This window comes from Myotis myotis, unplaced genomic scaffold (genome assembly GCF_014108235.1).
Source record: "Myotis myotis isolate mMyoMyo1 unplaced genomic scaffold, mMyoMyo1.p scaffold_m19_p_8, whole genome shotgun sequence".
Lineage (NCBI taxonomy): Eukaryota > Metazoa > Chordata > Mammalia > Chiroptera > Vespertilionidae > Myotis > Myotis myotis.
In genome coordinates, this window is record NW_023416390.1 from 46731191 (window position 1) to 46745000 (window position 13810).

The following is a 13810-nucleotide window of genomic DNA, read 5'->3' on the forward strand; positions in this document are numbered from 1 at the left end:
TGGGGGAACACAAACCTTCAGTCCATAATAGTATAGTATGTGTACTTTTTCTCTGTGGGATTTGAGAGAAATTACTTCGAGTTGCAGAATTATCTTCCAGGATGTGCCACTTTGTTTTTTCCACTTTGTTTGAAGGTCCAAGATATAGTGGAATAAATATTAAATTACAATATGAAGTTTGTAAATATATTTTACTGACTTTGGAGAATTTATGTCTATTTGTTTACAAGACTTTTGGTTATAGTTCCTTCCCTTGACATTTTCTCTTAAATACCTAGGAAGGATCCAGCTTTCCCCCCTCCCACCCCCACCCACCCACCAGTGTTTATGACCTTTTATTTTCCTTGTAAACTTTACAGTTCAAATGGAAATGAAGCTTGCCTATGCTTTTGTATTATAAGATTTTATGGGACAGTATTTGTCAAGTTCTATAGAGAAGAAAAGAGCTTGCTTAACTGATACAGACATTACCTTTTTTTAATTATGTTTTTATTGATTTCAGAGAGAGGAAGGGATTGGGGGGGAGAGAGAGAGAGAGAAACATCAGTGATGAGAAAGAATTATCCATTGGCTGCCTCCTTCACGCCCCCTACTGGGGATCAAGCCTGAAACCCTGGCATGTGCCCTGACCAGGAATCAAATCATGACCTCCTGGTTCATGGGTCTTGGCTCAACCACCAAGCCACACTGGCAGGCCTACATTTACTTTTTAAAATATTTATTTTGTGGTATTGGTTACTGCCATTGTATAGATACCAAAAATTATAAAACATTTGTAATTATGTGCATCAACATGTTAGTTGAATCTCAAATTGTAATGAGTCATAAATATATAATTAATTTCTGTAAATTCACACTTGAAATAAATAGTATCCCTGTACCACAACTTCAAATAAAGTTAAAACCAGTATTTCAGCTGGTGTTCTAATAGGCATTTCATTATTTTATCAGTTAAAAATCCACCAGACTACCAACTATTTTGTAGCTTCCTACATGTGTAAGAATCAAATTAAGTTTTAAGGCAGCAAACATTAGTAATATGAAGAAAAAAATTTACCACTTTTTTTTTGTTCTGTGGTGTAAATGAATTTGAATTTTTTTCATACTCATGGACATTCCTATCTGCCAGTTTCTTTTACTATATTATGACTAAATCAACACATTGTGGATAGATCACGAGAATTCTCATGTTTTCATATTATACAATGTTTTACAAAGTATCATACTTTAAAAAGATACTAGCTTGTAAGAACGTGTACTAGTAATAAATAATTTCAAAATGCAATGGGTATTTAATTTTAAGGCATGTAAAACGTTTATGTAAAACGTTTTTTGTACTCGTTCAATAGAAACTTATCTGGCCACTGGGTAAAGCTAGCAATAAAACTACTGGTCCGCTATGTGTTAAGACAACTTAGCTGTGGCTTGAGTTTATTTGTTTCAAAAAGCTTTTTAGTATATTTCCTGTTTTTATAATTAATCTTTAGTTTAATCTCCTGGGATATTACCTTTTTCTTTTTTCAGTAAAATTAGAACTATGTGTGACTGAAGCTACATTTAATGAGAAAATTTCAGTTTAATATTTAGTACTAGAGGCCCAGTGCATGAAATCCGTGCAGAGGTAGGGTCCCTAAGCCTGGCTGGCAATCAGTGCCAATCGGGGCCCTCCAGCTGCTGGCCTGGGCCTTCCTTCTTTCCGTGCCACCCCTGGTGGTCAGCACATGTCATAGCAAGTAATCTCACTCCTGGTCAAACTCTAGAGGGGACACTGTGCATATTAGCCTTTTATATATATAGACTAGAGGCCCGGTGCACAAAGATTCGCACAATAGGCCTTCCTTCCCCTGGCTGCTGGCACCGGTTTTCCTCCGGCACCCGGGACCCAGGCCTTTGATCTGGCCGCGGCAAGGCTTGGCTTGGCTTCTCCTCTCCCCTCCGGCCACAGCTAAGCCAAGCCTCTTCAGTCTTTAATCTTCACTCCCTTCAGTCTTCGCTCTGCGCCTCCATATGCAAATTAACTGCCATCTTTGTTGGGTTAATTTGCATAGTCGCTCTGATTGGTTGGTGGGCATAGTGGAGCGGCCTCAATTTGCATGTTTCTCTTTTATTAGTGTAGATATCTAAAAATCTCCCCCACATGCTAGAACCGTGTATCTTCATTTAAGTTTATTTTGAAAGTTTCTATTTAATCTACATTAAATATCTATAACAAGTAGTGATTGAGTATCACTTCAGAATAATTAAAGTAACTTTAAGGGTCAAGTGGAATACAAACATATCTAGGTTTAGTTTTTTATAATACTTAGAACATTCCCTTCAGTGTAAGCCTTAGAAATAGGCTATAGCTAATTATTTGCTTTGGAATGAAATGATACTTATATTTTCAAAGTAAATTTCAGAATTATTTTCTGAGATAAAGGATTTTTTTAAATATTAGATGATAAATCATTAAAAGAGGAGGAGTTAATAAAAGATGAAATTTTTTTTTTTATTTTATTGATTTTTTACAGAGAGGAAGGGAGAGAGATAGAGAGTTAGAAACATCGATGAGAGAGGAACATCAATCAGCTGCCTCCTACACATCTCCTACTGGGGATGTGCCCGCAACCCAGGTACATGCCCTTGACCGGAATCGAACCCAGGACCCTTCAGTCCGCAAGCCGACGCTCTATCCACCGAGCCAAACCGGTTTCGGCAAAGATGAAATAATTTAAGTACAGTTTTCAGAAATAACCTCTACTCCATGTGGTATAGATTTATGTTGGTAGTAGGTAAGGTAATCTGTATTTGTTTAGGCCAAGGTAATCTGTATTTCTTTATTTACAAAACAAATATTCAAAAATATTCTTTTTTTTTTTTTTAAATATTATAAAATTGGGCATTTTTAGAACTCTCTACTAGAATTTGGTATATTCTTATTTATTCTTCAAATAATATTCAAGTTTATATATCAAGTTTATATTGATGAATCAGAAATGTGTAAGTAATGGGTGATTATGTTGACTTGTTTTCATATCTAGTTATTTTTTTAATATTTTATTAATTTTTTATAGAGAAGAAGGGAGAGGGATAGAGAGTTAGAAACATCGATGAAAGAGATCGATAAGCTGCCTCCTGCACACCCCCTACTGGGGATGTGCCCACAACCAAGGTACATGCCCTTGACCGGAATCGAACCTGGGACCCTTCAGTCCGCAGGCCGACACTCTATCCACTGAGCCAAATCAGTTCGGCTCTAGTTATTTTTAATGTTCTAAAAAATTATATATTTTGAGACATGAAAATATCAAAATTTTTTACTAAATGAATGTTAACATAAATTTTTTTAATATATTTTATTGATTTTTTACAGAGAGGAAGGGAAAGGGATAGAGAGTTAGAAGCATCGATGAGAGAGAAACATCGATCAGTTGCCTTCTGCACACCCTCCACTGGGGATGTGCCCGCAACCAAGGTATATGCCCTTGACCAGAATCGAACCTGGGACCCTTCAGTTTGCAGGGGCAACATAAATATTTTTAGAATTTGCCTAAATCTGCTCTGATGATAACTAAGGATCAGCTATTCATAAAATGTTTGTTTTAGAGTCTATTTAAGATTTCCATGGGATTTATCCATAGGGAGTGGTCAGATTGTGTGCGTGTGTTCCAAATGTTGTAAGCTTTAGAAATAATCAGTGGTTCTGTCTTTTTCCTTTCTTCCTCTTGTAATTATTGTAAAACTAGAGGTCCGGTGCGTGAAAATTCGTGCACTCAGGGTGGTCCCTCAGCCTGGCTTGCTCCCTCTCGCAGTCCAGTAACCCACGGGGGATGTCCACCTGCCAGCTTAGGCCCACTCCCCATGGGCCTAAGCTGCAGTCGGACATCCTTAGTGCTGCTGAGGAGGCGGGAGAGTCTCCTTCCACCGCCGCTGCACTTGCTTGTGTCTGCCCCCTGGTGGTCAGTGTGTGTCATAGCAACCGTTGTTAGGGTCAATTTGCATATTACCCTTTTATTAAATAGGATATCTTCATTTGTTTTATGCTAGTAAATTATTCCCTCTTAAATTAAAATTTGGATGTACCAGAAATGAAGCTTTCAGTTCATTTTGTTATAAGTCAGTTTGAGACTACCATGCAGCCATTTTCAATTTAGGCATTATAAAAATAGATTTCTTGTTGTACAGAATAAAACTCAGCATCTCATTAGGTATAGTTTTTATGTGGAGGATGGTTTCTTGAAATAGGCTTTTTCCTGATCTTTTTCCATCTTTCAGGGATTGAAAAGAGCACTTTGGTCTTTTAACTCAGTGGTACTTTATAATAACTGTTCTTCCTGTCACTGAAAAAAATTGACGCATGAGTAAAAATATCTTTTTTATATAGCAAATAAATTGAGCTTGTTATAGTACCCTCTCTTCATTTTCAGGAAGAGGCAGAAATTCAGGCAGAACTTGAACGTTTGGAAAGAGTAAGAAATCTGCACATTCGAGAGCTCAAAAGGATAAATAATGAAGATAATTCACAGTAAGTCATTATTATACTTCAGTTTTACATGATAAAAGTGTTTCTCTTCTGTGTGGAGCATAAACACTTCTGGGGGCTTCTGATCATACTTAGAAAGAAGATCCACAGGCCTTCCCATGGCTCAGCAAGTCTTATAGTAAACTGGTCCGTGGACACCTCACCAACATATCTCTATCATCCTCCCCTTATGTACAAGTTGCAGCCATGCCAGCCCCCATCCCTATCTCAAGGCTTTTGTGCTGGCCACCTTCTCACCTGAAATGTTCCTCTTCTAAATATCTGAGTGGCTTCCTTTTGATTTCACTCCAAATGGTCATTGGAGGCCATTCCTAGGCAGCCCTATCTAAAATAGCAGTCCTTAGTCATTCCCTTCCCTTTCTTGGTATCTTTACCTTGCTTTGTTTTTTTTGTTTTTGTTTTTTTGTTAATTAAATCTTTATTCAGATTATTACAGTTGTTCTACTTTTTTCCCCTCGTAGCTCCCCTCCACCCGGTTCCCACCCCACCCTCTGCCCTTACCCCCCACCCCCACTGTCCTCATCCATAGGTGTACAATTTTTTTCCAGTCCCTTCCCACACCCCCACACCCCTTTCCCCCCCAAGAATAGTCAGTCCAGTCCCTTTCTATGCCCCTGATTCTATTATAATCACCAGTTCATTCTGTTCATCAGATTATTTATTCACTTGATTCTTAGATTCACTTGTTGATAGATGCATATTTGTTGTTCATAATTTGTATCTTTACCTTTTTCTTCCTCTTCCTCTTCTTAAAGGATACCTTTCAGCATTTCATATAATCCTGGTTTGGTGGTGATGAACTCCTTTAGCTTTTTCTTATCTGTGAAGCTCTTTATCTGACCTTCACTTCTGAATGATAGCTTTGCTGGATAAAGTAATCTTGGTTGTAGGTTCTTGGCATTCATCACTTTGAATATTTCTTGCCACTCCCTTCTGGCTGCATAGTTTCTATTGAGAAATCAGCTGACAGTCGTATGGGTACTCCCTTGTAGGTAACTGAGTTTCTTTCTCTTGCTGCTTTTAAGATTCTCTGTCTTTTGCTCTTGGCATTTTAATTATGATGTGTCTTGGTGTGGTCCTCTTTGGATTCCTTTTGTTTGGGGTTCTCTGCTTCCTGGACTTGTAAGTCTATTTCTTTCACAGGTAGGGAAAGGTTTCTGTCATTATTTCTTCAAGTAGGTTTTCAATATCTTCCTCTCTTCTTCTGGCACCCCCATAATTCGGATGTTGGTACACTTGAAGTTGTCCCAGAGGCTCCTTACCCTATCTTCATATTTTTGGATTCTTTTTTATTTTGTTTTTCCCTTGGGTGTTTTTTTGCTTCTTCGTATTTCAAATATTTGACTTGATTCTTGCGATCCTCTAGTCTGCTGTTGGAATCTGTATGATATTCTTTATTTCAGTCAGTGTATGCTTAATTTCTAGGCGGTCCTTTTTCATATCCTCAAGGGTCTCACTAAATTTATTGGCTGTTTCTAGAAAATTTTTGAAAAACCTTATAAGTGTGGTTTTGAAATCTATATCCAGTAGTTTGCTTTCCTCCATTTCTGTCATTTGTGACCTGTTTCTTTGTCTCCTCATTTTTAATGCTTCCCTGTGTTGATAGAGTGGCTTTCGGTGCTAGGTGTCCTATATTGCCCAGTGGCTCAGCCTCCCAAATTACCTGAGGTGGACACTCTTGGTGCACTCCTTTGTGGGCTTTGTGCACAGTCTTGTTGTAGTTAAGCCTTGATTGTTGTAGGTATCACTGGGAGGAATTGACCTCCAGGCCAGTTGGTTGTGAGAATCAGCTGTGTCTGCAGTGGGAGAACTTCTGTGCTGGAGACACCCCTCCGGGGCAAGACTTGCTTCAGTGGGGCTTTGGTGCTCACTGAGTCTGCCCCCTGAATGTGTCCCTTATGGATCTGAGGAGTTGTAATCTGGATGGTCCCCCTCCGACCACTGGGTACACTGGCTCTTGTATCTCTAAGGAGGTGCTAATTTACCTCGGGCTGAGGCTACCCAGCAGGAGCTATGGAGAGATCTGCAGATTCCTCTTCTTTGTTTGGGGTTTGGAGGTGCCCAAATGAGGCCCAGCTATGAAGCAGTGCAAGCTGCTGTGGGGCCTTGGGCCTTCTTTTGGAAGTTCTGGGTCTCTCTGACCCAGCTGCAGTTTGTTAGGTAGTTTTCAGATTGCAAAGGGCCAGGCCTTTCATATGCAAAAGCCTCTGTGCACAGCTTGGGTGGGGCAGGGTCTCAGGGAATCAACAGGGTGGAGCAAACAGCTATGGCTGATCCTCAGCCCTACCCTAAGAGGCCCCGTGTCTCAGTGTCCTGGGTAATCGCTGCAAGCACCTCTGAGAGAAAGCCACCCTCGAGTTCCGACCGATGCCAGGCAGTCCAGTTTCTCCCCGTATGAGTCTGGGTCCCCAGAGACTCGCCCAGAACTGGAGTTCAGAGCAGTCGAGAGCTTGTGTCTCTCTCCCGATTGAAAAAGACAACCGTGTCCTCAGTTTCCAGCCCTTGCATGCGCCTCCGTACCTCTGCACTTTACTTCTGCACCTCCTCTGAGTCTCAGTGGGCTTTTCTCTTTTCCTTCTAGTTGTAGAATTTCCACTCAGCCATCTTTCCTGTGGTTCTGGACGATGTCCGTTTTGTCTTTTAGTTGTATTTTTGAAGTGGTTGTGCAAGGCAGCAATTTCCAGTGTTTACCTATGCCGCCATCTTGGTTTCTCGCTTTTTGTTTTTTGGGGGTTTTTTTTTGTTTTTTTGTCTATGTAAGTTCTTTATTTTGAGATTGGTCTCATAGGCAGGGCCTCGCTTTGTTTTGTTTTCTTAATAACATTTATCACTATCTGGAATTATAAGTTTATATTTCAGTTATTTATTATGTGTCTCCTATTAGAATATAACCTATATGAGAGGAGGAACTTAGTTTTATTTTTGCACCTTTTTCTGGCACATGGTAGGCATGCAATAAATATTTGTTGATTGAATCCCAAAATTAATATTAGTAGGGAAAGAGAAATTATTTCAACTAAAGGGATTTCAGTAAACCACATATCCGGCATTATTGTGCAGAACTTGAGAATAAGTCTCTGTCCTTAACCCCTGGTTATAAGAATGGAGAGAAAAATACAATGGACTGGTGGGAGCTTTATGAAGAAGATAGAAATTAAGCAAGAAGACGGAAATTATGCCAAGCATTCCTTGGATTTAATCATGTCAAGGAGAAAAGCATGTCTTTTATACCTAAACTTGTCACGTAATTTAAAACCTCATGGCCTAACAAGAGTATCAGAATTGGAAGTGACCATTTCTGCTGTGAAATATAAATATCTTGCTTAAAATTAAAAAGGCCTATCTGTGATTATTAGTGTATGTGTAACTCACAGATACATAATCATTCCAGTGTGTAAGGTGAATGAAATATTATAGTTATGGAATAAGTTAAATTGTACCAGATAAATTCTAATTAAACAGAACAAGACTAATTAAAAATTGGCTGTCCTGAAAACTGTGTTCGAACTTGTTTGTAGATATGTAATAGCAGTATTGTCTGTGAATGATTTTTTTAAAGTTTTTAAACAAATTGTTTTTTTAATTGGGAAATAAAATTTTACTTATAGAAGTCTAAAAACAGTAAAATTTATGGGCAAAAGCCAGTGTAAAAGTATAATTATTTTTAATTGCATGTCAATACTATAAAGTCTTGATTAACCATAACAAAAAATATAAAAGTATTTTTTCTGAGGGAAGTAATTCCTGCTGAGTTAGATAGGGGATTTCATAAAGCTCTTGATAACACAATAGTTGGTAGCTCTTTATCACAGTGCTATAATTGGTCATTGAACCTGAATATTCATCTATGAATGTTAAGCTTTATAAATAAACACCAAGTGTTAAGGTGGGTGATAGTCATGCAGATAAAAAAGTATGGAACAGAATTTGGAATTAGCAGTTGAGTGAGAAAGAAATAGCTAGAGGTAGAATAAGAGTGTGGAACTTTATTGTGGACAGAACCTTTTTGTATGCGTTTTCATGTTAACTGTTTTTTTCCTCCACCCTTAAGGTTCAAAGATCACCCAACGTTAAATGAAAGATATTTATTACTTCATCTGCTTGGTAGAGGTGGCTTTAGTGAAGTGTATAAGGTAATGTAATTTTTTTTTCTGTTCTTCACACTAATATAGGAGTACAAGTTTCCCCTACTACCCACAAGTAGAGTGTTCCTATGAAAACTTTCAGAAGTCAGAAGAGCATAAAGCACAGAAGCAGTTACCATTAATTTATATGGAAATTTTTTCAAGTATTCCCAGACTTCCTAAAGAACCCACCAAATCCTACCGAGTACATGTAATTATGTCCAGTTTTATGATAAGTGCAACACCCTTACGAGCTTTCTTGGGCTTTTCTGAAAGCTTAGGACACATCTTGCTAATTAATGCATAAAGTAAATCCAGGTAAAGCTCACAAACACAGGTCAAAGCTATGCTGGCTGAGATGCTGAGTGTGGTTCTAGGGGGAGGACCTCGGGCTGCCACTCTGGCTGCACAGGGTGTGCACTGCCTCTAACCCTGTGAAATGAGCACTGAAAGCTATTTTTACTTCTTGCTTTTTCTCATAAAAGCAAAAACCCTCTTTGTATTTATTGCAGTTAGCCAAAAAGGGTGCAAATAAATGTAGGCCTTTTGTAAAAGAAAAGTGACCTAATGCGAAATCTCAAAAAGTGGGGGATACCTGTATGTGGTTAAGAAATACTTGTCTTTTATTAATTTTATAATTGGGGGGCGGAGGGCAAATTTTATGTAGTAACTCTCATTACAAAAAGTCTGGTGGCTTATGTTGTATCTTAATGTGGACCAGTAGTTTTATTGCTAGCGTTACCCAGTGGCCAGATAAGTTTCTATTGAACAAGTACAAAAAATGTTTTACATAAATGTTAAAAGCAAGCCTTAAAATTAAATACCCATTGCATTTTGAAGTTATTTATTACATGTTTTTATAAGCTAATATCTTTTTAAAGTATGATACTTTGTAAAACTCTGTATAGTACGAAAACACGGTCTGTCTGCAGTGTGTTAAGGGTCTAAAGACTATGTTTGCACCTGCACAGTCTATCAAGTATTTGCTACCTAGTTACCATTAGCCAGTTCAATACAAATAATAGCCATTAGAATCAAAATAGGCAGGCAGTCATATGATATAGTACCTTTATGGACAGATTGTACCCTTATATTTAAACATGTGTCTCAGAAATCTTACATGTCCTGAATTTACAGAAATTTCCACCTATTTTGCCCATGTTTTTTAAATGCATATGTGTAAATGTACAAATTTTTACTCATTATGTTCTGGTTTTTTTGTTTTTCAATGTTTTTTACCTCACTTTTTTCCACTTTATGTTGTACCTTTCTGCTTTAAATATTGTAGCTCCTAAGTCTCTTATTCTGTATTCTCCTTTTCAAATATATCCCTGCCATTCACTGACTTACCTATTTGATTTCACCCTTAGATCTGTGTGTCTGTGTGTGTGCAAACTCACTTCTTAATTAGAAGTTATTTTTCTCTTCTCCAAAACCCCTCCTTCTAACACTGCTTCCTACTTTAGTAGATAGCATTGCTATTCAACTGCCTAGTCCCTCAAGTGACAAACATGAAAGCCAGCCTTCACTCTGCCTTTCCCTTCCCTTCCCCAGCATGTAACCAGTCCCTGGGTGCCCACTGTTAGTAATGTCATCACACTCTCCGAAATCCAGCAGTGGCCCTTAGCTTTCTCTGGGCTCAAGGCCACATTGTCTCTCGTTTGCATTGCTCCTCAAGGGCATTAAGTTCTCCGTTGTACTTGTGTAAGCTGCAGCTAGAGTAGCCTTTTTATAAAATACAGTGCAATGTTCTCTCTCTCATAAGCCCCGGTGGCTTCCCATTTGCGCTTAGTTAGGATGAAGTCATGCTCTCACCTGAAGCTTCAGTTCCTTTAGAAGCGCTCCTTGTTTATCCGCCTTTTATAAGCTCCTTGTGATACTTGGTGCTTCATTATATATCAGTATAGTTAGTGGTTAAGAGCTCGGATCCTGAAGCCAGACTGACTGGGTTTGAATCCTAATTCTGACTGCTATTAAATAACGGTATAATCTTGGGCTTATTGCTGAATCATCCTCTGTCTCACTGTCTTCATCTGGGAATGATAACAGTGCCTACATCGTAGGGTCGTGATTGATTGAGCTATCACAGGTAAATCACATAGAACATTAGTGCTTAATAAATGTAAGATCATCATTATTAGAAATCCTCTCTGTGTAGTGAGACAAGGACTGTGCCTTCGTGGCTTACTGAAAACATTCTGTATTGTTCTGACTCTGGGAAAATTTGGAATTTGAATTCTGAGAACTTCAATTCTAGTCTTAGCTCAACCAGTAGCTATTTTGTTGTTGTTGTTGTTAAATTGGACAAGTAATAAGTATCATGGGCCTCCCCTATCAGGAGTGATCTATGAGCTTGCTTATAATTCCTATATCTTTGATTCTAACAGTAGTTCATACTCGTGCACTATAATGATTGAAGTAGGCTTACACGGCCTCGTGGTGGAAAAAATCATAACAGCTCACCTTGGGTCTGAAAATCACCAAACGTGTACAGTTACCTAACACTGCTAGCTCAGCCTAAACCTGCCCAGCTTTTCAGCCCACTAATCACAGCACCCTTCTGCCGCCGTTTCTAGGGCCAAAGGGGACTTTCTTTTAGAAATTAGAAAATGCAGATGGGAGCCTAACGACTTGAACCTTCATACTGACCTAAATACTAAGCACTCACTCCAACCTCTACAAAGCCCTTTCGTGGTTGCCAGGTCCATTGAGAAACAAAGCAACAGATTGTAAATCAAATTGTATAGACTTATCTGTACCACGGTGGGAAAGATTGAGTTAGTTGCTTAGTGATAACTCTGTTATGAGAAGGTACTTTACTCATCTAATCTTGGGAGAAAGATGTGTCATATATAACTATTATAATCAGCATACACTGGCACTAACTTTTATCAGTAGTGAACTTAATTTTACTTTCATCTATTTTCATTTATTATGATTGCCTCTGAATTTTATCCTTTATGCCACTCTGCTTTCTCTCACATGAATCTTTGAAAATTCTTTTCTATTTATTTAAATCCAACTTTTAAATATTTAGAACAGTGCATTTAGAACAGTTCTCAACCTTGGCTGCACATTAGAATCACCTGGGAATGTTTTTAAAATCCTGATTTCTGGGCCTCATCCTCCGGAAATTCTGTTTCTTTGTTACTAATGTTGTGGCCCCGCCCCATAACAAAGAAACAGAATGTCCGGAGGATGAGGCCCAGAAATCAGGATTCTAAAAACATTCCCAGGTGATTCTAATGTGCAGCCAAGGTTGAGAACCACTGATTTAGAAGTTTATTAAAGCTGGAAACGGTGAAACAAGGAAGGGCCTAGGATAGAAGAAGCAACAGGCAAGAGACTAAGAGGGTAAATGAGCCTAGGCTGGGCTGCTTTGGCTCACTAAGAAGTCAGGGAAAAGGGGACCTTGGGGACAGCTTCAGGGTGCAAGTCCCATGGGGTCCCTTAGAGTTTGAGTTGCATTCCTGTGGGGGAAGAGGAGGAAGGGAAAGACACAGGCATGCTCCCCAGAGGGAGGGCACACCTAAACCCAACTTTTAATTAATATAATTAGCTAATATTTATTGGATATTTACTATGAATTATACTTTTCTAAATACTTTATATGGCCCTAACTGGTTTGGCTCAGTGGATAGAACATCGGCCTTCGGACTGAAGGGTCCCAGGTTCGATTCTGGTCAAGGGCATGTACCTTGGTTGCGGGCACATCCCCAAAAGGGGATGTGCAGGAGGCAGCTGATCGATGTTTCTCTCTCATTGATGTTTCTAACTCTCTATCCTTCTCCCTTCCTCTCTGTAAAAAACCAGTAAAATATATTTAAAAAATAAATAAGTACTTTATATGCTTCACCCCATTTTATCCTTTTAACAACCCAAACTTTATAAATGAGGCTGAGAGAGGGTATTAGCACAAAGTCCTGCAGCTAATAAGGTTATCTTGACTCCAAAATGAATATTCTTAATTATTCCATCCTTTATTATTTCTGATCTCATGCTTCTATAATTTTGTGATAAGTAGTTTACCACTACTGCTTATTTTTAGATTAAATTGATGGGGAGAGTGTGAGTTAAGGACCTGCTTCTTAATAAATATGTAAGCTAAGTGTTTTCTTAAAGGGGCACCTTTGTATATAAATCACAGTGAAACCTAAATTATTAAATCTGTCTTTTAATGGCATTTGTTGTTTAAAAAAACTTTTAAGTCACCGGAAGTCAAACAATACTGGTCACTTTTTATTTTGTTACTTAAGAAATAGACTGATGATGATTTAAACAAACGAGTATCAAAACCGTTTTTGGTGTGTTTTTTTTTTTAGACAACTAGGGAAAATTAAAGACTAGTTGGGTATTAGATGAGGTTAGGTGTGATAATGTCTGTTTGAACAGTTTCATAATTAAAGTTTAGGAACTTGTTAATTTTCATACAAGTGAGGGAAAAGGTGGGGAGTTGCTAGGAGAAGCTAGAGAAAAAAGGTTTGCTTTATCCAACCCACAAAAAAAGCATTAGAGCCATCTGTTTTCCTGGCTGTTTGCTGCCAGGATAGAGGAACAGGTTCATATTAAAAACAAAAAATAGCTTTGTTGTTTTATTTTGATTTATTTATAAAACTTTAAAGTTTCCTCTGATTTAGCACCATGGAATATGTATCTTGTTTCTGATCATGTGTCATTGAACTGTATATAATCTTAGCAAAGATCAACACAAGAATTGTAGTGTATATTCTAATTCCATATTATGCGAAAATCATCACCAATTTTTTTTTAATCTCTTCAGCTATTCAGTTGGTCTTTGGTCCTAACTCTTGTGACTTGAATCCTAGGCTTTTGACCTTTATGAACAAAGATACGCTGCTGTGAAGATCCATCAGCTTAATAAAAGCTGGAGGGATGAGAAAAAGGAAAATTACTATAAGTAAATATAATACTTCATTCTTTTTATCAATTGAAAACATATTTAATGTAATGGAGAATTAAAATACTCTCTCTTCCTGCAGACATGCCTGCAGAGAGTATAGAATACACAAAGAGCTGGATCATCCCAGAATAGTTAAACTCTATGATTATTTCTCCTTGGATACAGATACGTAAGTGAATATAAGTAAAGATATGTTTGCTTTCTGCTTTCCCTATTCTGTGGTGGTGGTATAAATGACTTCAT

At 38.1% G+C, this 13810-nt stretch overlaps 1 protein-coding gene across 1 annotated transcript in view; it reads left to right on the forward strand.

Annotated features, from left to right (window-relative positions):
- Positions 1-13810, forward strand: part of TLK1 (tousled like kinase 1) — a 160271-nt gene that overhangs the window by 130088 nt on the left and 16373 nt on the right. Inside the window, exons 13-16 of the mRNA XM_036318543.1 lie at positions 4407-4504; positions 8574-8655; positions 13473-13564; positions 13647-13736. Of these exons, the coding sequence (XP_036174436.1) occupies positions 4407-4504; positions 8574-8655; positions 13473-13564; positions 13647-13736 (362 nt within the window). The remainder of the gene's footprint in view (positions 1-4406; positions 4505-8573; positions 8656-13472; positions 13565-13646; positions 13737-13810) is intronic.